Source organism: Oncorhynchus kisutch, linkage group LG2 (genome assembly GCF_002021735.2).
Source record: "Oncorhynchus kisutch isolate 150728-3 linkage group LG2, Okis_V2, whole genome shotgun sequence".
Taxonomy (NCBI): Eukaryota; Metazoa; Chordata; class Actinopteri; order Salmoniformes; family Salmonidae; genus Oncorhynchus; species Oncorhynchus kisutch.
In genome coordinates, this window is record NC_034175.2 from 56014016 (window position 1) to 56038776 (window position 24761).

General features: G+C 39.0%; 2 protein-coding genes across 8 annotated transcripts in view; one reads left to right on the forward strand and one right to left on the reverse strand.

Moving 5' to 3' along the window:
- Positions 1-2584: 2584 nt before the first annotated feature.
- On the reverse strand, positions 2585-7060 carry LOC109868547 (dual specificity protein phosphatase 19-like). Its single transcript, XM_020458181.2, has 4 exons — positions 6644-7060; positions 6268-6314; positions 6024-6176; positions 2585-4702 (listed from the first exon to the last, which is right to left on the reverse strand). Exons 1-4 carry the CDS (start codon positions 6864-6866, stop codon positions 4484-4486), a joined length of 642 nt encoding a protein of 213 aa, XP_020313770.1. The 5' UTR covers positions 6867-7060; the 3' UTR covers positions 2585-4483.
- Positions 7061-7504: 444 nt separating this feature from the next.
- The window catches only part of LOC109868426 (nck-associated protein 1), a 57901-nt gene continuing 40644 nt past the window's right edge, over positions 7505-24761 (forward strand). For 2 of the 7 annotated variants that reach the window (XM_020458006.2, XM_020457989.2), the window contains exons 1-4: positions 7507-7804; positions 17170-17187; positions 18353-18463; positions 24326-24418. In XM_020458006.2, coding sequence (XP_020313595.1) covers positions 7685-7804; positions 17170-17187; positions 18353-18463; positions 24326-24418 — 342 coding nt within the window. In that variant the 5' untranslated portion in view covers positions 7507-7684. Of the gene's footprint in view, positions 7805-17169; positions 17188-18352; positions 18464-24325; positions 24419-24761 lie in introns of all 7 variants that reach the window. The other 5 variants (XM_031797897.1, XM_020457998.2, XM_020458022.2 and 2 more) reach the window with 3 other exon arrangements.

Genomic DNA, 24761 nt, shown 5'->3' on the forward strand with positions numbered 1-24761 from the left:
GTGTACTTTAACTATTGAACACTGGAATACTTTGAGTTTGTCACGCCCTGACCTTAGAGACCCTTATTTATTTTCTATGTTAGGGTGTGACTTGGGTGAGAAAATCTATGTTTTCTATTTCTTTGTTGTTTTGCCGAGTGTGGTTCCCAATCAGAGGCAGCTGTATATCGTTGTCTCTGATTGGGGATCAGATATAGGTTGTGATTTTCCGTTTGGGTTTTGTGGGGTGTTAATTTCTGTTTAGTGTCTGTGCCTGACTGAACTGTTTGCTTTCGTTTTTGAATTTGTTATCTTTGTTTGAGTGTTTCTTGAAAATAAATATCATGAAAACTTTCAACGCTGCGCTTTGGTCGACTCTTCCTTCCACCGACGACGAGCGTTAGAGTTGGGTTACTACAATTGTTCTAGGCAACGGGTTTCCCCCCCAAAAAATGTTAGCAGAACTAATTACTTTCAACAGTTTATAAAAAACAATTAAAAGTTGTAGTCTGTCAGAGACAATGTGAGTGTACAAAACATTATGAACACCTGCTCTTTCCATGACATAGACTGACCAGGTGAATCCAGGTGAAAGCTATGATCGGATATTGATATCCCTTATTGATCACTTGTTAAATCCACTTTAATTAATATAGATGAAGGGGAGGAGGCAGGTCAAATAAGTAGTTTTAAGCCTTGAGACAATTAATACTTGGATTGTGCATGTGTGCCATTCAGAGGGTGAATGGGCAAGACAATATATTTAAGTGCCTTTGAACAGGGTATGGTAGTAGGTGCCAGGCACACAAGTTTGTGTCAAGAACTGCAACGCTGATGGGTTTTTCACACTTAACAGTTTCCCCTGTGTATCAAGAATGGTCCACCACCCAAAGGACATCCAGCCATTGGAGTCAACATGGGCCAGCATCCCTGTGGAACGCTTTCCGACTCCATATTAGGAAAGTTTTCTTAATGTTTTGTACACTTAGTGTAGGTTAAGTTGAAACATTGAATGAACTGAATGACATAAATACCTGCATAAATATTTTCAATCGTAAGCCCTTTATTGAAGTGCACAATATATGTAGTGTTTAGCCTACAATATATAGAAACTTGGCTATTTTTTAAATTCTCTATTCAGCGCACTAACATTCACTCTGACTACAGGGTACAGTTAATGATGCGTTGATAAGGGCAACGAAAGTTTCAGCACTTGCCTTCTTCGCTGATGACAGACACCTTCTGCATCTCTCGAGCGACCTTTTGAACCGCATTTTTAATGACGGCGCTCGGTCCAGCTTCGGTCAGGTGGTCCTCGTTCTCTGCTGTCCAAACCGGTTCTTCTCGCTCCGTGACTATGACGGAGACAACTGCCGTTTTCCGTCGCGTGAGGGTCGAAGAGAGAGTGCCCATGTAGAATACGGAATTCCCCGCCGAAACGTGTCAACGTGTACAGCCTTCCCGCGAGCGAAACCTCACAGCGATAGAAAGCCCATGGCCACACCTGTTGGATGCAATATTCGCCTGTGGATTTTTTTCTCACAAAATATGGAGCATGCCATACAGCCTAGTTGTAGCCTATTAGTAGTTTCGTGGTGTCACTTCCCAGCTATTGATGTTCAGTAGTCTAAACACAGTTGTCTTTTCTACCACAGCATCCTCTCGAATAGGCTGCAATATTAGAACCGCTCTTATTAGGCTGCAATATTAGAACCGCTCTGTTGGGATTGAACTTGACAAGCATAAATGCAAACGGCATTTGCCATTATTGTGCCCTATTCAAACATGTGAGTGGATAGTCAGATTAATATAATAGTTCGTTGAAAACGTTTACATGCTTTGCGAGAAGAACGACTCCCTAATGATCCTGTTTACATGGACACATCTGACATCAGTACCTGATGGTATTTTTGATAAATGCAGAAAATCGCCAATCAAAATAAACGTTCTAACACAGTGACCATGTTATTTTTGCGAAGCATATTTGATTCTGAATTCGGACATATAAAGTCTGGACATGAAAACTATTTCTAAAATGCATACTTTTATTTTTTGTGAACTCACTTCACTCGCGCATAAGAGGGAGGTTTGCGCTGCTGGTGCTGGCACATGCGCAGATCAAATACACCGCTTGTACTCGGATTACTATGTCATAACAATTCGAAAGATTGTTCAGAAAACCAGGTGTTTTAATCGGCGTATGTTTACCTAGATTTAGGCCTTATGCCGATTTGATAAGCAGAGTAAGGTGTTTACGTGACTATTTACATACTCTGCTTACTGCAATATCAGGTTAATATCGAATTATTAGTGTGCATGTTAACATACTTAATGTGTAGGCTAATAATAATGTTCTAATCATCAAATTACACTGCTTTGACGATGTGTGATATTAAACCCATTAATCGAGTGCATCTGTCCAGAGAGTTTAGTCCTGTCTAAGTAGCTTATAGCCTACTAAATGTTATATTACATGATTATAACATGTTTATAAGTGGTTATTATGCATGAGGACATAATACTGCCATTGTAAGCAGATGTAATTAATGTCACGATAATCAGCCAACAAGGATAGAATAACGTTATAAACTCAATTGAATGGAGATTTTCTCATCAGTAGCAATATTTTATTCAAACATATTCTGAATTTACACACACGCATTGATCCAAAGGGTGCATTTCTGCATTAATCAACAGGTTCTTGACAACGCAATTCACACTAGTTCCCGAAACATATATTATGTTGTAAATGTTAGCAGTAGCCTAGCCTACATTGAGTATTGAAGAATAAGTAACTCGAATAATTATATGTTTACATTCTAGAACAAGAGTTCATAACGTTTTATCAAACATGTTCATATAAAAGAATTTAACATTAATAAACATAATATTTCAAACACCCACAGTCATAGTATTTTTTTTGCAATAAAAAACAACAACATTTAAAACTAATAACATCAAAAAATAATTCATGTCTGTTACAACAACAACAAAAAAATCTAGCCTCCACTATATTATTATCTTAGTTTATTCAACGTCGCATAGATCAGGGGTTTTCAAATTTGGGGGAAATATTTTGGGGGATTTTTATGATTTTTTTATGAATATCGCTGCTACAACAGAATACCATCGTGGATACTATTGTTAAGTCTCTGCGTCCAGTATGGAGGACGTTAGAGGTCATTTCACGAGCCAATGCTAACTACCGTTAGCACAATAACTGGAAGTCTAAAGGAACCGTTAGCATGCTAGCTAGTATGCTACCATCTGACTCTGGGGAAGTAGATAAATGGCTTCATAGCCATAATCTCGAATTATCCCTTTAATATGATGCTAAATACAAGGTTTTTTTTCTGTATATAAAATTCTTAGGCCGCCGTAAACCAGATAGAAATCATGCAGAAAAGATATTGAACTATGTATAGTTTTAAGTAATAGCATCTTTGAGAACTAACAATCAAAAAAAAGCTAGACAGTCAGGGAGAATCGAAAATTCCAGGGCACATGCACATTGATTTAATAATATTTGAGCAGAAGCACACAGCGGTAGCCACGGCAAAATGTATAGAATTGCTGGAAATTAGCTTCAAATCTGCTAAATGTTCTCTCAATTCAATGGAAAAATATGTAGAGTTGCAGAAAATTTGCTTCACAACAGCAAGTTGAGTCGAGTTTACACTTGCAATGAACTGCGGCTAGGTTAAAATAATTAAACAGTCCAAACCAAATCTATTAATTTAAAATTGATTACTTATACTTGCAATTATCATTCACCTAATGATAAGACAAGACATTATTTTACTTTTTGCTAACAAATGATGGGGGTCCCGGGGTTGTCGGTTTGCATGGGTGGGGGACCCTGGGCAAGGAAAGTTTCTGAAATCCCTTGCCATAGATAACATCCCAACATGCAATAAATAATATGTTAAGACAAGGTAAGGATGTCCATAATATTTCTTAAACCAAGATATAAGTTAACAAAATTAAAACTATATTAAATAATACAGTTTATTCAGTTTTCTCTAACTTTCACCTCACACATGTTGGTACAAAAAAGGAAAGACATAAAATGAACTTAAGAAGTGTTGTACAGACATGGTTCATCAAGTTGAGAATTGTATATTTATACCTTTCTTAAATTCCATTGTGGCCTCATTACCATCCTCAGTGGTATATATAAATTGATAACAGAGATGTTTAACTATTGAATAACACTGGACCCACAGTGTATATTGACAGGGCATTATAGGGCTTTTGAAAAAATGGCGTCAAATGAACACCTCAATATGATGTTGGGGTACCTTGGGTATTAGGGGACATAGTAAGATCCAAAATGACATCTTATTCCCTATATGTTGCACTACTTTTGACCAGGGCCCCAGCGCATTATACTGTATAGGAAAATAGGGCACAATTTTGGACACATCAGAATGGCCTCCTTGTGAGAAACAGTGGCTGATGATGAAATGCATTACTCTGGCCCTGGAGGTGTTGCTGTTGTAGCTCATGCATAGCCCACACCATTGGCTTCTATGGCCCCTTTCGGTTTGAAACCTTTCAACTGTTCAAGAAACCCTGGGTTTGGGCACGTGGCTGGCCGAGCCGATTTCACCAAGGTAAACGCATCATTGAAAGGCTTTCCTTCTGTGGACATCAGGTACCCAATGACGACCGAGGCTGACCTCGAGACTCCAGAATTGCAGTGAACCAACACAACTCCTTTCTGAGGGGGAAGACGAGAGAAACAAGCCTTATGTTATTAGAATGTGCACAAACACACTTCAACCCAGCTTGAACAAAAAAGTAATCAGGTGGTCAACTGAGGGACTTCATTTTTAAAAAATTGTTCCTTACCCCAGGAAACCTGTTGAAGTGTCCTGGGGTAAGGAATGTTTTGGGGGAATATGATGCCTTATGTCAGTTTAGTGCTATCCAGTCCAAAGGCATGAGACCTGATGTGCTCGGCTGCTTTAAATTTGAATCCAATGTCTTCAATTCACACAGGTCAATCTAATAAAATACTTTTATGCTATTCACACATAATGGGAAAATTACAAGCTATAAGGTGATAGAGTTATTCTCCCACTTAGCTAAAGGCAACATGGATGCTTTGATTAGGCAGTTGGAGTTACCCCTGCATGGTATCCCAGATTACATAGGGATGTAAAAAGAGCCACTGACCTCCATTCAACAGAGAATGGAAACTTATTTCCAATAGGACCAGTCATTGTAATCATAAACCTTTGGTGAATTTGCAACATGTGACAGTGTCAGGTTGTTGTGTGATAGGCACAGCGATTTGGTAAAAGGTTGTATAGCAAACAAAGGGCCACTAGTGATAAGATCTTTCTACAACATGCTAAATTATGTATGGTGAAAACTCAGCCCTGTATTATTTACTACAGTGTGGATACAGAGGTAGGGAGGATGCCTAGATACCTACTGGTAGGGAGGGAGGCCTTGCATTGGCTCACTGCTGTCCAGTATCAGATATATGCCAGGTCATCAACTTGAACACTCAAAGAAATTACTATTAAAGTAAAGTAATTGTACCTACAGTATGTACTGTATAGAGCAAAGTGATTATCAAATCAAATTGTATTTGTCACATGCGCCGAATACAACAGGTAGACCTTACCGTGAAATGCTTACTTACAAGCCCTTAACCAACAATGCAGTTCAATAAATGGAGTTAAGAAAATATTTACTAAATAAACGAAAGTGAAAAATAACAATAATGAGGCTATATACAGGGGTGCCGGCACCAAATCAATGTGCGGGGGTACAGGTTAGGCAAGGTCATTTGTACATATAGGTAGGGGTAAAGTGACTGCATAGTTTCTCCTTGATATAAAACATCTTTCATGATGTGTCATCTTTCATGATGAGTAGGAATGTTGAAACTGTCAGGTAAGATGAATGCAGTGAAAGATACGGTATTAAAGCATGAATTGAAAAAGAAAACAGCGAAAAGGAAACTGGATATTGCAGCCCCCAATTAGACTACATTAGCCTACAATGTTGTGAAAACACATACAACTTACCTCTGCATTTGCTTGGTCTATGAATTTTGAGCACTCTTGGAAATAGGATGTTATGTCAGTATCAGGAACATCCAGAATGCTCAGTGTTTTATAAATGAACAGGTCTGGAAATGCGTTTTCAACACCGTAGGCTACATTCAAAATGTGTGACACCTGAAATGGAAGAAGAACATCTATGAAACACCAAAACAAGACAGAAAATTGTGTTAAATATAAAGCTTATCTCTATTAAATAAAACAATACCTTATATTTTCTCAAAGTGCCAAAGTCATGTGCAGCATCTTGTGAGCCTACAACAAGAAAAAACAACCATCAAATTGTAAGCCTGTAAGAAATTGTTTTAAATTGAAATATTATTAACTGAGCATAGATATTTTTAGGATATTTACTTCAGTAATGATAAAGATGTTGTTGTTTTTTCAAAAACATGAGTTTAAACTGTCTATAGGGGAAAAATGAAATGTGTTTACATGCAATAATCCAGTAGACTCCGTCTCAGAGACAACAAACTGAAAACGTAAGGCCTCATATCATACTGACAGCTACAGTATGTGTGTCTGTGTAGGCACCTGTTAATTATCCCCTGTCAATAACACATATCTCATCGACATCCACTCACCTAATAGTAAATAAGGTTTAATAACTCCAACTTGTACATCCCAGCTGTTGTCCTGTACATAGCCGCATGCTGTCTCAGGCTGACTTTTATCCTCTACAACATGTATAGTCGACCCTTTCCATGTCTCAATAATCCTCCTGCCGCTCAACGTCGTCACGCGGGTGCATTGCTTTCTCAAATTGGTCTTGGAAAATGTCTTGATTTCCTGGGCAAGAGACTGCATCTCCTTTGTCTTCTCAAAACAAAGCAAAGGAGAAAAAAAGAATCCAGTGTTAGATTGGTTTGCCGCTCTACCAGTCTAGGCTACTCCATAAGATGTAATGTTCACAGTGCCAAGGTCCTGCTTCAAATGGACTCCTGCATGTTGATGGGCAGGTTTTCAACTCCAACTTGAAAATTGAGAACTCAGATTAGTCACTCAGCCTTTATGGGGGACCAGAGTATTTTTCTAGGCGTCACAGATGTCACTATCACATGATGGCATCATGAAGCGTGTGTATGTGTGTGTGTGTGTGTGTGTGTGTGTGTGTGTGTGTGTGTGTGTGTGTGTGTGCGTCCCATAGGCTATTCAGTTTGGTGCAGTGGTATAGTATTTCAAAGTCTATTTTACATGCTGTCATCATAATGTTCAAACATAACTGAGGATTTAGGACAATAATATAAAATATTCACATTGAGACATCCAGCAACACTTTATTGTTGCCTTTGTAATGTAGCCTTCAATGTAGGATCAAACACTTGAGAACTATTTTGTCGTGGGTGTAGCCGCCTACATATAGGCCCATATTCCTTCCCTATAATAAAATGCGGGTCACGTGACGTGCATTTGGATTGCAGGAAACAGCCTGTCAGCCTCGTTTTCGTAAAATAGGACAACACCTAGTAAAAACCGCGACGGGAGAGAGGAGTGGGGATTGGCGAAACCGCTCCACCCACATAATGGGCGAATTGTAACATTGTAGCACTGGAGTGTCACTATTTTCACAACAAACAAAACGCAGCAGCAATTCTAAAACAAATATTTTACAAGAATCAGTAGCTATGTCGGCAACACTGTCGCGCGGCTCGCTCCAACCTGGCCAGCAAAAACTGGCCGAGAAATTTACCATTTTGAACGACAGGGGCATCGGAATGCTCACTCGCATCTATAATATCAAGAAGGTAAGGTACCAGTGTAATTCTTCGGTTCATAATACATTTTACTGCATTCAAGAGATTGAAAGATCAAACCCCCCCAAACTCATATGTGGTGTATGGCAGAAACCTTTATTTTGAAACCCAATTCATGACAGCTACGGCCGCAGAATGCCAGTCAAGGCCCTCTTGAAAATGTGTTGCAGATAAGCTAACGTAATTTGGCTAGCCAAGCCCACTCATCAATAGGACAAATAAATCACTGTTTTCTGAGATTGGTCTATTTCAATCTTCGTGTAAAAATAATAATAACTCATAGGCTACTTACTGAAAGCTATGGTTCACTGGCTTGAAATAAAATAGTATCTCACTGAAATAGCCTATAATGTAACTACATGCCTAGCTTTGCAGTAATTGTTGTGCTTGATGGCTAGCTAGCTACATAGTTTCTCCCGCATACTTGCATAAAGCACCACAATATTAGTTAAATAAATTGACAAAGGAATGCTTTTCTAGGTTCTTTAGCCAATGCTAAGATTGAAGTCAGAGATCAATATAATGGGAACACATTTAGAATCAGTCAGATTAGCAGTTACCATCTGACAGACACATATTGGCACATCATGACTGAAGCATACTACTTACTAACCAATGGCACGGCAGTATCTACAGTTGGTATACATGTATGTTATATGGTTGTTATGTAGTTGTTATAAATGCCTGATGCACCGGAGCACATACTGTATCCTGGTCCTGGTTTGAAAAACATTCAGTAAACACATTTTCCTGAGATAGAAGGGAGAAGTATTTTAAAGAAGCCACAGTTTTAGAGATACTTGTGATTTGTTTGTTACACTTACTCATAGTGATAGTGGGGATGTTGTGATATACCAATTCCACACTAGAGCCACATTCCTGGACACAAATTAAGACTTGTGCTTTTTAGTCCAAGACTCTTAATCTGTGTCTGGGAAATTGGCCCATGGTGTTTAATTTGCTCATTGTAAAACCCTACAGAGAAAACCACTCTTAGTAGCATTATTACTAGTGTATTAGTATTCGCTATTAATTTATAATTTAAAAAAAGTCATCAACGTTTATTGGTTGCATACACAGTTTAGCAGATGTTATAGTGGGTGCAGCAAAATGCTTGTATTACTAGCTCCAAATGATGCAGTATAATGTCAAACAAGTACACAAATAATTAAAGAGTAAACAAGTTACAATAAGCAATCAAGAACGTCAGGATGAATCCAATTAACAACTCAAATAGCACTGTAACAGTAATAAAAATGCAATCTATATGTATGTACACTGGGATAATGATATGTACATCAGTAGATATCAATGATAAGTACATCAGTAGATATATTAGTGAGCAATGTCAAGAATCCAGTATATAAATAAATATGCAGTGTGTATAAACAGTGTAACTAAATACAAAGTACAGTTGTATGAATATTAGAATGCATTATGTCGGGAATACAGTATTTAAATACTCAGTGTGAAACAGGAAGTGTCCAGTGGTTCAATGTCTCTGACATGGGACAGCAGCGTTTCGTGTGTGTGTGTGTGACCTGATAGACGGCTAGTGATGTCTGTTCAACAGTCTGATATCCTGGTAATAGAAGCTGTTTCTTAGTCTCTCGGTCTTGGCTCTGATGCACCTGTACTGATTCCATCTGCTAGACGGTAGCCAGGTAAACAGTCCGTGGCTTGGGTGACTGATATATTACTTATTCATAGTGGGGACTGGCGAGGTGTGTCATGAATGGCAGATTCCATACTAGACGTTAGGTTTGGGCGACATACCATTTATAATGTATACCGAGGTATTTCGAAATACCAAAGGTATGATTTTCAATACCATTAAAACTGTAGCAACTCCGGGGGTGCGTGCTATGCCACTGCTTATAAATATAAGTATAACTATATGAAATCTATATCCAGCTCAGGGATCCGGCTATGTTTTTGGTTTGCTAACTTGCTAGCTAAGTGGCTAGATGTAATGATCAAGCTTCTTGGTTACAGCAGAAACATTCAATCCCATCCTGGATCAAGATCCCTGCTAAAATGGTTTTGTGTGTCCCTTGTGTGCACATTCAGTAATACCTTATACCTCAGTATGGTACAGAGACGGTATGACAGTATGAAAATCTGGGTACCAACCAACCCTACTAGACGTTTCACTCAGTGTAACAGAGACGAGCATTCTTAGAGTGTAGCTGTCCATTTTAATGACTTTGATACAGTGACAGTCAGTCCTTTAATGATGAGAGAGAGCACTGTGTTTGTGTCCCAAATGGCACCCTATTCCTTACCTAGTACACTGCTTTTGATCAGGGTAGTGTACTATATAGGGTGCCATTTGGGACAATAACTGGGTATTAGAGATTCTTTGCTGACTTGGCAGCAGATAGAAGATAGCTGGAGGCTGTCCAGTGTGTAGCTGAATGGAGGCTAGTGGAGAATCATGCCTCTCTGCCTTGACTGTCTGTCTGCTAGTACCCTCCAGCCAACCAACCCTTGTGCTGAGGGTCTACCTGGCCTAGTAGGCCTATCCCTTTATAGGCACCTCACAATCATCTTCTGTGTCTCACTCCCTCAACTCTCAATTCAAGTTAGATGTGATAGAAACATTATGCAGATACAGAATTCAGACGAAAAAAACTTACCCCAGGACACAAGATGACTATCATGATGGCCGCAAGATACAGGATTGTCACAACACGCGAGAGCTTTAGTTGTGACAATTTGTCACACTCGGTTGCAGTCAATTTGTGTGTAATATTCAGCCTATTACTCATATATTTCCATTCATATACCTCAGTTTTTATGTTCAGCATGCCACAATAGGCTACATGCCAAAGGTTTTATACCCATGGTACATTTCTTGTTTTATCAAAAAACATATTGTACTTATTGAAATTGTGGCGGCCGGTTGATGCTTGTGCATTGAACTAACAGATATGTTGCTTAGCAACTGGTAGGCATTGATACTAGCTGACAGAAGAATTTAGGAAGATTCTCAGATGTCTTTTTCTGTTTCATCTGTGATTGTAGGCTACTGTGATTGTAGGCTGGTGCAAAGGCCTACCTCAGTAAATCAAACAACTAAATCTAAAATTTACTGCGGTAAATCTGCAGTAGGCCTACGGCACACGTTTACTGCCCATTACTACTGCACAAGCCTTCTAAGCATTACACTGTGAGTCCACACCTGTTTACGAAGCATGTGGCAAATACAATTTAATTTGATGTAATACTACTACCACAGGTGTATCCCTTTACTGTAGTCTACTGCACAAGTCTACTAGGCCTACCTCAGAAAATCAACCTGCTTAGACAAGCTGCTTTATCAAACAGAATTAAACAGACAATTGGTCCAAAATAGAGATCTATTGTATTTTGTTCATATCCACTCGGCAAGTAACGTGAATCTGAAGATTCAGTGGCCAACAATATGGGATTGTGTACCAAGAAGAGCCTATAGTTAAGCATTAACATTGTTGACAGCAAAACAATGAGACCCCTGCTATGACAGCTGCCTGCAAGTTGGACACTACTGTCTGGGCCAGCAGTATTGCTTTTTATATTGATGTAACTTACACAACCGCCTGATTCTGATGATAATATTTCTGATAATATTTCTGTCATGATAATGTTTATGTAGTGTATCAGTGTCCCCGAGTGCAATATTTGTTTTAAGAGTGAGTAACCGGTATAATACTTTACGGTGTAGTTATAGTACATTGTAAGACTTGTCATAAGCATGTATGACCCCCTTATAATGCAATGTAGCGTTTAAAAAAATAATTTGTTGGTTTCCAGAATGATCAAAAATAACCTTGTTTGTGGAGAGGAGAGCTTCTTATGACGTCATATAATTGAAAGGGAAATCTAAACCGGAAGCAGCCCAGAGCCCCTCCTCAGAACCCTCCTAGTGTTTACAGAGACAACAGGAAGCCCACTCTTATGTAGGATGTTCTTATGCAGGACTTGTCAGTAGAGAGGAGATATATATCAGGGAAGATGGTACTGTACTGAAGGCCTACTGTATCTAGCAACTCAGCCTGAGAATAATAACATTAAACTATGCACCCAACACCAATATAGTGGAAGTTTAACTGGCAGTATGGACCCCACTGTATGGTAGGTACATTATTAGAACAGAATAGAAATACACAGTTTAATCCCAATGGGAAATACTGTACTTACAGAGACACAATCACAAAAACAGCAATCAATGTAGTAAAAACAGATAGCAGTACAGCAGAAAAAACATAAATCATCCATCCATATGTCAATAATCAGTTCAACAGTTCATTAGTACACTGATGTAGTGGGTGATAAAGGAATTCAGTTAGCTCCTTTGTATTGTGTGTTTCAGTCTGAGTCCAGATAGACAAAAGTCCTGTCATAGACAAGAGTCCTGTTATAGACAAGAGACTGACTGAGAGTGCAGGGAGGGAAGGTCTCTACTATGCGGTCAGAGGGAGGGTCTCCTATGAGGAAACAGCCTTGACCTCAGTCTGTTACTCACTCTCTAATGACCTTGTTAGCATTGGGAAAGCACTCGTGAAGCACTGTTACAACTGGAGAAGCACAGTTAGCACTGTATTAGAACTGGGAAAGAAATGTTCGCCCTGGGGACGTCAGTACACTGTCAGTCCTGGAAAAATCACCTGGTACCGACAACCTGGATGATAAATCGCTGAAGTTGGTAGCGGAATACATTGTGACTCCTGTTTGCCACATGTTCAATTTAAGCATAAACGACGGTGTGTCAGGGAGGTAAAGGTAACTCCGCTACCCAAGAATAGCATAGCACCCTTTAGTGGTTCAAACAGACAACCAATCAGCCTGTTTCAAGTGCTTTTTTGAAAAAAATGTGTTTGATCAAATGCAACATTATTTGACAGAAAATTAACAACAGACTTTCAGCATGCTTATAGGGAAGGGCACTCAACATGCTCGGCATTGACACAAATGACTGATGCTTGGCTGAAAGAAATTGGTAGTAAGAAGATTGTGGGAGCTGTTCTGTTAGACTTCAGTGCAGCTTTAGATGTCATTGATCATAACCTATTGCTGAAAAAATGTAGATTTGCATCCTCTGCCTTATTTTGGATTGAGAGTTACCTACCTAATAGAACACAGAGGGTTTTCGTTAATGGAATGTTCTCATGTACATTCAGTTGAGTGTGGTGTACCGCTGGGCAGCCGGGTAGGGCCATATCTGATTTCTGTTTTTACCTTTTACATTTTTTTTGTACCTTTATTCTTAACTAGGCAAGTCAGTTAAGAACAAATTCTTATTTTCAATGACGGCCTAGGAACAGTGGGTTAACTGCCTTGTTCAGGGGCAGAACGACAGATTTTCACCTTGTCAGCTCAGGGATTCGATCTTGCAACCTTACGGTTACTTGTCCAATGCTCTAACCACTAGGCTACCTGACCTTCCACTGACCTTGAATAACGCCTGTGTGTCTACATATGCTGACATCTCAACAGTAAACTGCAGCAGCAGCAGTAAAATAAATAATTGACACCCTTAGCGTAGATCTCCAGTCAGTTTTAGAGTGGGTAACTAGCAATAGGCTGGTGCTAAGTATCTTAAAAATATTATTGAATAAAAAAAAAAATCTATTATTAAATAATGTGGTGATTTAAGCAAGTTGAGACTAAACTGCTGGGTGTAACCCTAGATAGCAAGCTATCATGGTCAACATATAGACTCAATGGTTGCTAAAATGGGAAGAGGTCTGTCGATTGTCGTGACTTGACTTTAACATTCATCTGAAGACTGTTATTTATCTTAATTGTTACCCGATTTTCAATTAATCATGTAACAATTAACTCATTAGGATCTGGGCCACCACGAGAGAAGTTCTTTAAACAGTTACCATTTCCCAATTTAAACGCTAAAAGGTCTTTACCAATTATGTCTATAAACAGTCAACTTATTAATCATAACTCAGTATCATATGACTGGAGACTTAATACGCTGAAAACAGGTCCCTAACAGAATGACAACAACATGGATGCTTATTAAAGGAGAGATGGAGAGGGGTCTGATTGAAGTTATTCATTGCAAACTTGACCTGACCTATTTGGATTCTTGTGGACAGCCATGCCTTCTTGACATCTGAGTTGACCAGACCGGTCCTACAGCCTTACTTTTGTCACACCTGGACTACTGCCCAGCTGTGTGGTTATGTGTGGCAAAGATAGACATAGGTCAATTGTAGTTGGTCCAGAACAAAGCAGGACGTATCACACTTACATGTACATGGAGGACAAGTGTCAGTAACATGCATGTCAGTCTCTACTGGCTCAAAGTTGAGGAGAGATTGACTGCATCACTTTTGGTCTTTGTGCAAGGTGTTGATATGTTGAATGTACCAAATTGTCTGTTCAAGCAGTTGGCACACAGTTTGGACACTATCAGTACAACAAAATACATGCAACCCGAGGTCTCTTCACAGTCAAGGTCCCCAGGTCCAGAACAAAGGCTGGGAAGCACATATTTCCGTGTCAAATCGCCAATTGGCAACCCATCCCTTGTGGGATTCATTGACACATAAAAAAAACATTACAATAATTCACTATGGTAATTATATTATAATTCTTCTTCCGGTATTCTCTGCATTGTGCATCACATAATGAGTGAAAAAATAACAATCATTGGATTGTAGTATTAAATATCTCCATGACTACATGGAACTCTGCCAACCCAGGTAACTCAAGCTAGCAATAAAACCAGATTTAAAATACACATAAAAGAACCCCTTACTGCACAAAGGGGACTGTGAAGACACACAGCCATTTTATATATATATTGTAATGTGCACTGTATTATGTATTAGACCTAGATATTGTGTGCATGTACTGATATGTAGGCTATGTGTGATGTTGTAAATTGATGTATTTACGTCCTTGACTAACAGTGTTCTGTATTATGTATTATATCATGTTTTATGTGGACCCCAGGAAGAGTAAATGCTCCTTTTGCAGCGGCTAATGGGGATCCTAAGTGCTGGTCATTAAATTAAATTAGACCAACTTACCTTAACTAGGGTCTCAGACCATGGTTGTGTTGGATGAAGTAGAGAAATATATTTTCTATTTACTCCTTTTGATTTTGCAAATTTTAAAGAAAAATACAGTATTTACAACAAAGTGAATTTTGTCATTTTACTGTTAGACATTTTTTATATTGCAATGTATATTGCAATGTATGTGGGAAATTAACAGTACAGTGAGTCAAATTTGTTGCCTTATACTTTACGGGTTGTGTGCATAAAATGTATTAGCCCATATTCTTTTTAAGTACATTGGTAGATGGTTCATTGGATTGTAGGTTCCTTGGGTTTACATACATGTGTCTGTTCCTACTTGTACTAATCAAAGACTACCTTACAGTGAGCTCCAATAGTATTGCGACAATGACAAATTTTTTGTTGTTTTTCTGTGTCTGTAAATTTCTCACTAATCATTATTCACGATTCATTCAGGACTATCCGTAATCATGGTAGCATCCACATTAATGTAGAAGTGTTTAAAAACATTCTGTTCTTATTTACAATAAAAGTGACTCCTAAATGACACAATACATTATTTACCATTAATTTCTATTGGGCATAAAATAATCTGAAACACAACCAAAACAAACAGCAAATACATCCAACAAGTTGTAGCGTCATAAGCTTGATGTAATCATTGCGTGCTAGGATTATGGGACTAAATACTAAACTTTTGACTACTTTAATACACATACAGTGCATTCGGAAAGGATTCAGACCCCTTCCCTTTTTCCCTTTTTTTTTTACATTACAGTCTTATTCTGAAATTAATAAAATTAAATATATCTCATCGATCTACACACAATACTCCATAATGACAAAGTGAAAACAGGTTTTTAGAAATGTTAACACATTTCTAAAAAATAACAAACAGAAATACCTTATTAGAATAAGGCTGTAACATAATAAAATGTGGAAAAAGTCTAAGGGTCTGAATACTTTCTGAATCCACTGTATAAGTGAATTTGTCCCAATACTTTTGGTCCCCTAAAATGAGGGGTCTATGTAGAAAAAGTGCTGTAATTTCTAAGCGCTTCACCTGAAATGGATTTATACTGAACAAAAATATAAACGCAACATGCAACATTTTCAGCAATTTGACTGAGTTGTAGTTCATATAACGAAATCAGTCAATTTAAATAAATAAATTAGGCCCTAATTTACAGATTTTACATGACTGGGCAGGAGTGCAGCCATGGGTGGGCCAGGGAGGGCATAAGCACACCCACTTGGGAGCCAGGCCCACCCACTGTGGAGCCAGGCCCAGCCAATTAGAATGAGTTTTTCCCCACAATAGGGCTTTATTACAAACAGAAATGCTCCTCAGTTTCATCAGCTGTCTGGGTGGCTGGACAATCCCGCAGGTGAAGAAGCTAGATTTTGAGGTTCTGGGCTGGTGTGATTACACGTGGTCTACGCTTATGAGGCCGGTTGGACTCACTGCCAAATTCTCTAAAACGACGTTGGATGCAGTTTATGGTAGTGAGATTAACATTATATTATCTGGCAACAGCTCTGGTGGACATTCCTGCAGTCAGCATGCCAATTGCACGCTCCCTCAAAATTTGAGACATCAGTGGCCTTTTATTGTCCCCAGTACAAGGTGTACCTGTGTAATGATCATGCTGTTTAATCAGCTTCTTGATATGCCACACACCTGATATGACACACCTCAGGTGGATGGATTATATTGTCAAAGGAAAAATGCTCACTATCAGGGACGTTAACAAATTTGTGCACAACATTTGAGAGAAATAAGCTTTCTGTGCATATGGAACATTTCTGGGATTTTCTGGGATTTTTATTCCAGCTCATGAAACATGGGACCAACACTTTACATGTTGCGTTTGTATTTTTGTTCAGTATAAATACCCTCAAATTAAAGCAGACTGTTTGCAATTTAACCTCGGAGCCAAATCAAAATGAAATTGTCACTGTCACAATATTTTTGGAGCTCTGTATATCCTTTCTTAAACTTAAAGCCTTGATACTCTACAGTCTACAGTGTTACTACTCTAGGAGGAGTGTCTCCACCATAGGCTGAGCTAGTTGTTGAACAATGCTTTTACAAGCAGCACATTAATTATTGTGCACAGTGTACACAGCCAAACGATTCCTCAACAAACTATCCTGGAAGTAAAACCTAAAGCCTTTTTCATGTAGATGCATGGTTCTATGTTTTAAACATGACTCTACCTGTGTTTACCTGACTTTACCTGTGTTTACCTGACTTTACCTGTGTTTACCTGACTTTACCCGTGTTTACCTGTGTGGTTTTCTCTCTTTCTATCACAATGCTTCCCTCAGCAAGGACAAGTTTGGAAGGTTTGCTCAGCTCTTCCCTAAATCTCTCCCTCTCCCTCTACCCTTCCTTGCTTTCCTACCAGTATCATGTCCCAGAATTACTTGTATGCTTTTCAGTACTAACAACGTTCACAATTCAACAAACAGGCCCATCCCAAATTTCAATTGAATCTCTCTGATTATTTCACTAGGTCAAAATAGATATCATATTTGCTAGTGTGAATTTTTTTCCAGTTGATTTCTTACATGATATCTAACAGTAGCAGACTATTTAGCTTGTTATGAAAAGCGGTGAGCAGCTATAGCCTAACAATTAGATCAGAATACATTATTTTGGTTTGTGAGCATCAAATTGAACAGTTTCACAGTTCCAGGACATTTGCACCACAAAATAAAAATAATGTATCTTTAGGGATTGAAGATCAGGCAATGGGAAGGCATAGGGCCTAGTTGAATTCAGACACTTCATTTTGCAATTCAACACAGCTCTGCTCTCCTCTGCAAAATGAAAGTATTCCCTGCATGGATCCATGGCATCATATCACTAATCTTAAATCCAGTCTTGATCATATTGGGATTTGAACATTTATAACTGTTCTCATACTTCTATCAAGCTCATATTATTTCTTTACATGTCTGTCGGATGTACTGTGTTCATTTGAGTGTATTGCGAACCTCAACTCTTACGTGTTATAGACTGAATACTAAAACATTGCTATTCCTGTTTTGTCAGGCTGAAGTGCATGCCCAGTGTCATATACCATACACTGCCCTACCTCAAACATACATCTGCAAACTATTTGTTGCTTCTAACATCTAAAATGTAACACACAGTTCAACTATCTTCTCTCCCAGTAGAAGTATGCCTATGCACTGCTTTCTCACTAACTGCTCTCCAACCTCCCATATACCACTCTGTCAGTAGAAATGTATTCTCTCTCTCTCTCTCTCTCTCTCTCTCAATGTCTCTATATCTGTGTCTCTATCTCGCTCGCTCTCTCGCTTGCTCTCTCTCACACAGTCTCTCTCAATGTATTTTCAAGTCGTGACCGAAATACCACTTTCTTAATTTGACTTATCATCCTATCACTTCTCATCTGCCAATGTTTTGTTGTTGATATGTTGTTAGTATTATTGTTGATGCATCTTTAGCATTTGTCTGTGTTTTTGGCCCTCTTCGTTATAGGCTTGTGGTGACCCCAAAGCAAAACCATCCTATCTAATAGACAAGAACCTGGAGTCCGCTGTCAAGTTCATTGTCAGAAAATTCCCAGCAGTTGAAACACGCAACAACAATGTAAGTCTGTCTTTTGCATGTATATTACATATATATTACATTCTATTTAAGCTAATTTTAAGCCTTTGTATCTATACTATATGCAGTCCTTTCTCTATTGAACTACTAGGTCTGTACAATAAATGTTGTGTTTTGTCATACTTTTAATAAATAAAAAAATTGGGGATCAAAGAGGAATTGTAAATGACATTTTATCTGAGATTCATCATCCTATCTTTTCATTATTGGTGTACCACCCACATGTACATTTCCATAAATGTTATGTTATGTATGCTAATTCTATCTTTATAGCTAAACATTTTCAGTACAACTAATATATTCTCACCATGTTTGTCTTTTCAAGTAATTTTTCTCCCCAATGCTCAGCTATCACCGTTGGCTGGCTTTATATTTTGTTAGAAATGTTAAATTGCTTCTTTGGTGTAACTGTGATGTGTTTTGCTATGTTGTTGTACTTTTTGCTGCAGTGGTTTATGTTTTACTGTCTGTGTTTTTCTTTTGCATGCTAAACTTCTTGGCTTTTTTTCTGGAATATTCTTTTGGTAAGTTGAAGCTCCTCATAGTTCCTTTTTTTTCTACTGAGTGGCCGCAGATTAGACTTTTCTGGACTTTATTTCTCAACAGCTAATTGTCCCGACGCTTCTGAGCATGTGCAGGATCCTATCCTTCTCTGCTCTACTCCTAGAGAACAGGCTAGTCTTGCGAAATGGTGCTCTTTTAATAAAGTTCGATCAAAGTTTAATCAATGTCTGCAAAAACACGATGATAGCATTCTACATAACAAAACTGACTATAATAGTAAAACATTACTGTAAGACAAAAACAACAAGGTAATTTCTTATGAGATTTTAGGATGATTGAGCAAATGGTTGCATTTTTCTCTCATGTGACCAAAACTCAACACTGCGCGCCACTAAGCAAAATATGTGTTTTGATTGAAACTAAACACAGGTAGGCCATGCTACAGTGTGTTAACACCATCTGCTATAAAATTTGCTCACTGCATTCGGAAAGTATTCAGACCCTTTAACTTTTTCCACATTTTGTTAAGTTACAGCCTTATTCTAAAATTGATTAATTCGTTTTTTCCCTCCTCAATCTACACATGGATGATGGGGAGTGTTGCTGCACAGATATTTTCAGGTCTTTCCAGAGATGTTCAATCAAGTTCAAGTCTGGGCTCTGGCTGGGCCACTCAAGGACATTCAGAGACTTGTCCCAAAGTCACTCCTGCATTGTCTTGGCTGTGCTTAGGGTCATTGTCTTGTTGGAAGGTGAACATCCACCCCAGGTCCTGAGGTCCTGAGGTCCTGAGCGCTTTGGTGCAGGTTTTCATCAAGGATCTCTCTGGTCTTTGCTCCGTTTATCTTTCCCTCAATCCTGACTAGTCTCCCAGTCCCTGCCGCTGAAAAACATCCCCACGGCATGATGCTGCCACCACCATGCTGGTCTGGTTTCCTCCAGACTTGACATTTGACATTCAGGCCAAAAAAATCAATCTTGGTTTCATCAGACCATAGAATCTTGTTTCTCATGGTCTGAGAGTCCTTTAGGTGCCTTTTGGCAAACTCCAAGGCTACATTCCAAACACATAAAAGACACACCCAATCCCCTCAGTCCTCAAATTAAGTGGACACTTCTGATGACATATCATGACGTCTGACGAGTATACACTTGCAGGGCGATGGAGGAAGGAATTATTTTTAAATGGACTGCCCTTGCCTGGAAATTCGTCGCTCGTTCATCCCGCGATGATTGTGTTTTCAGACGCTTAGCTTGTGGGTGCTTTATATGCGCTACAGTCAATTATGATTGCATGTCTACTTATATTAACTATATAATTAATAATATATGCCTACTGTATGATAGATAGCAAATTAATTAGCTAACTAACGTTAGCCTGTCTAGCTGAAACATCTGAAAAAGAAAATGGTTTTATTTCTACAATTTCCAGAAGATAACCAAATAAAACATCATTACGTTTACGAGACGTGTTTGTGCCGTCATGTGCATTAGTAGCACAATTTCGAACCTTTTTACATTCATTTTTTACTTACACTTGTATGTTGACTTATCCATAGTGACGTTGAAGTTTAAACATTTCGGCTGACTTTTCTTAGCGAATGTACAATCATCGCAAATTGAATTATGGGGCGTTTCAGGCCCTGAAGTGAACATAATTGTACATTCGCAAACTAGATCAAAAACGAGGGCTGAGGGGCTTACGTTGCAAACTCCCCTTGTTTGGCTAATCATTTGGACCGACGTCCAAGATGGTGACAGGGAGTCCCCCAAGGGCATAAGGCGAGGCTAAGTGGACGAGGGTGTGTCTTTTTATGAGTTTGAAATGCTGCCAAATTGGGCTGTCATGTGCCTTTTACTGAGGAGTGGCTTCCGTCTGCAGAGATGGTTGTCCTTCCACAGAAGATCTCTAGAGCTCTGTCAGAGTGACCATCGGATTCTTGGTCACCTCGCTGACCGATGCCCTTCTCCCCCGATTGCTCAGTTTGGACGGGCGGCCAGCTCTAGGAGTCTTGGTGGTTCCAAACTTCTTCCATTTAAGAATGATGGAGGCCACTGTGTGGAAATGTTTTGGTAACCTTCCCCAGATCTGTGCCTTGACACAATCTTGTCTCGGTGCTCTAGGGACAATTCCTTCGACCTTATGGCTTGGTTTTTGCACTGACATGCTCTGTCAACTGTGGGACCTTACAGTCGTGGCCAAAAGTTTTGAGAATGAGACAAATATTAATTTCCACAAAGTTTGCTGCTTCAGTGTCTTTAGATATTTTTTGTCAGATGTTACTATGGAATACTGAAGTATAATTACAAGAATTTCATAAGTGTCAAACGCTTTTATTGACAATTATAGTTGATGCAAAGAGTCAATATTTTCAGTGTTGACCCTTCTTTTTCAAAACCTCTGCAAACCGCCCTGGCATGTGGTCAATTATCTTCTGGGCCACATCCTGATTGATAGCAGCCCATTCTTGCACAATCAATGCTTGGAGTTTGTCAGAATTTGTGGGTTTTTGTTTGTCCATCCGCCTCTTGAGGATTGACCACAAGTTCTCAATTAGATTAAGGTCTGGGGAGTTTCCTGGCCATGGACCCAAAATATCGATGTTTTGTTCCGCGAGCCAATTAGTTATCACTTTTGCCTTCTGGCAAGGTGCTCCATCATGCTGGAAAAGGCATTGTTCGTCACCAAACTGTTCCTTGATGGTTGGGAGAAGTTGCTCTCGGAGGATGTGTTGGTACCATTCTTTATTCATGGCTGTGTTCTTCGGCAAAATTGTGAGTGAGCCCACTCCCTTGGCTGAGAAGCAACCCCACACATGAATGGTCTCAGGATGCTTTTGTTAAGTTACAGCTTAATTCGAAAATGGATTAAATTACTTTTCTCCCTCATCAACCTACACACAATACCCCATAATGACAAAGCGAAAACAGGTTAAGAAATGTTTGCAAATTGCATGACACAGGACTGATGGTAGTGCTCACATTGTCTTCTCCGGACAAGCTTTTTTCTGGATGCCCCAAACAATCGGAAAGGGGATTCATCAGAGAAAATGACTTTACCCCAGTCCTCAGCAGTCTAATCCCTGTACCTTTTGCAGAATATCAGTCTGTCCCTGATGTTTTTCCTGGAGAGAAGTGGCATCTTTGCTGCCCTTCTTGACACCCGGCCATCCTCCAAAAGTCTTCACCTCACTGTGTGTGTAGATGCACTCACAACTGCCTGCTGCCATTCCTGAGCAAGCTCTGTACGGGTGGTGCCCCGATCCCGCAGCTGAATCAACTTTAGGAGACGGTCCTGGCGCTTGCTGGACTTTCTTGGGTGCCCTGAAGTCTTCTTCACAACAATCGAACCGCTCTCCTTGAAGTTCTTGATGATCCGATAAATGGTTGATTTAGGTGCAATCTTACTGGCAGCAATATCCTTGCCTGTGAAGCCCTTTTTGTGCAAAGCAATGATGATGGCACATGTTTCCTTGCAGGTAACCGTGGTTGACAGAGGAAGAACAATGATTCCAAGTGCCACCCTCCTTTTGAAGCTTCCAGTCTGTTATTCGAACTCAATCAGCATGACAGAGTGATGTCCAGCCTTGTCCTCGTCAACACTCAAACCTGTGTTAACGAGAGATTCACTGACATGATGTCCTTTTGTGGCAGGGCTGAAATGCAGTGGAAATGTTTTTTGGGGATTCAGTTCATTTGCATGGCAAAAAGGGACTTTGCAATTAATTGCAATTCATCTGATCACTCTTCATAACGTTCTGGAGTATATGCAAATTGCCATCATACAAACTGAGGCAGCAGACTTTGTGAAAATTAATATGTGTGTCATTCTCAAAACTTTTGGCCAGGTCTGTATATAGTCAGGTGTGTGCCTTTCCAAATAATGTCCAATCAATTGAATTTACCACAGGGGGACTCCAATCAAGTTGTAAAAGCATTTCAAGGATGGAAACAGGATACACCTGAGCTCTATTTCGAGTCGCATAGCAAAGGGTATGAAAACTTATGTAAATAAGGTATTTAAATAAGGTATTTCTTATAAGGTATTTCTGTTTTTTGTAATAAATTTGCAAACATTTCTTAACCTGTTTTCGCTTTGTCATTATGGGGTATTGTGTGTAGGTTGATGAGGGAGAAAAGTAATTTAATCCATTTTCGAATGAAGCTGTAACTTAACAAATTGTGAAAAAATGTCAAGGTGTAGGAATACTTTCCGAATGCACTGTAATTCAAAACAACACAACACTGTTCTGCTTCTAAACAACGCTATACCTCAAGAAGATCTAAGTGCATAACTTGCATTGGTATTCAGATGCTGCGTGGATGTTTCACCGGTAAAACTTGAATGAATTATCATTCATAATTGACAGTAGACATGTGAAAGGAGGTTGTCTACGAGTAGAGCAGAGACTGAGTGTGAAGTACAGAATCCCACACATGCGCAGAAGCTTAGGACTTTTAGCTGTCGGGAAGAAGGGTCCATTAAAGTCAGATCCGCAGCCTATGACTTTTTTCTATGTTTTGCATGTTCTCTTATTTTCTATGTAGTAGATTCTTGTTTAAGTAATATTGCTAATGATTCATGTTTTTATCATCTTTCACACCTCAAGATCATTCAAGTGTTTCTATACTGCTAGGTAACAGTTAACTGTTAGGTAAAATTTTGTTTGGTTTTTGTTTGAAAAATAGAATAAGTAACATTTATGTTGTAGGGAAAGAGACCAGGGCTGTCTAACAAATGGCACCCTATTCTCAATATAGTGCAGTACTTTTAACCAGAGCCCTATTGGCCATGGTCAAAAGAAGCGCTCTACATAAGGGATAGGGAATAGGAATAGGGTGCCAATTGGGATGCACACCAAAGATAACAATCCTACCAACATGACTTCACATTTGGTTTGTGAGAGGCTATCATTTGCTAAATAAAGGCCCCATTGTGACAGTGCTAAAATGCAGAGAAGTTATCAAGCGCAACATGAGTATTTTGGAATAATAACGTTTTTTGCTTAGAGCTCTACGTTTTTGAGTTGTCAAAATGTCACCCTGACCCGTTGTGTGATATCCTTGGTAGTATTTCTCAGGATATCAAGGGATGTTAACAGATTGAGACCACTTACACTATCCAGAGAAAACATGCACTACCAAGCACAGATAGCAATGGGAACAAATTCATGATGAAGTATAAGATGTTCCACCATACTACCAGATTCCATCAGCCTATTTTACTGTGCTCATCATTCATTATCCATACCATGAAGCTTTGTGTGTCCTGCAAAGTTGAACTTGAATATAAAAACTAAATGTTTCAGTTTACAACCATGTTTTTCTTTACTTCTACAGCAACAGCTTGCACAACTACAAAAAGAGAAGTCTGAAATCCTTAAGAATTTAGCGTTGTATTACTTCACATTCGTAGATGTGATGGAATTTAAGGTATGTGCAACAAAGCATCATTCAATGTAGTGAAAAAAGAGAATATCTTATATCTTAACATTAAAAACCAAAGTCTATCAGAATTCCAGTCATTCCAATAAATGTTATATCGCTTGATCTCCAAGAATAGGACCTGGAAATATGGAAGTATAGATTAGCCAAATTGTTTTACCTGAGCATAACCCCACAACTAAGGACTTATTGGCCAGCCCTACACTGTTGTCTATGATTTTTGTTGTCATGGAGGACTGATTGGGCTCATTGATTCGAGTTGAAAAATAAATGCTACGCTCATGGAATGTTTAAAGGGCAAATCCACAGAGGAAACTATAGCAAAACGGTC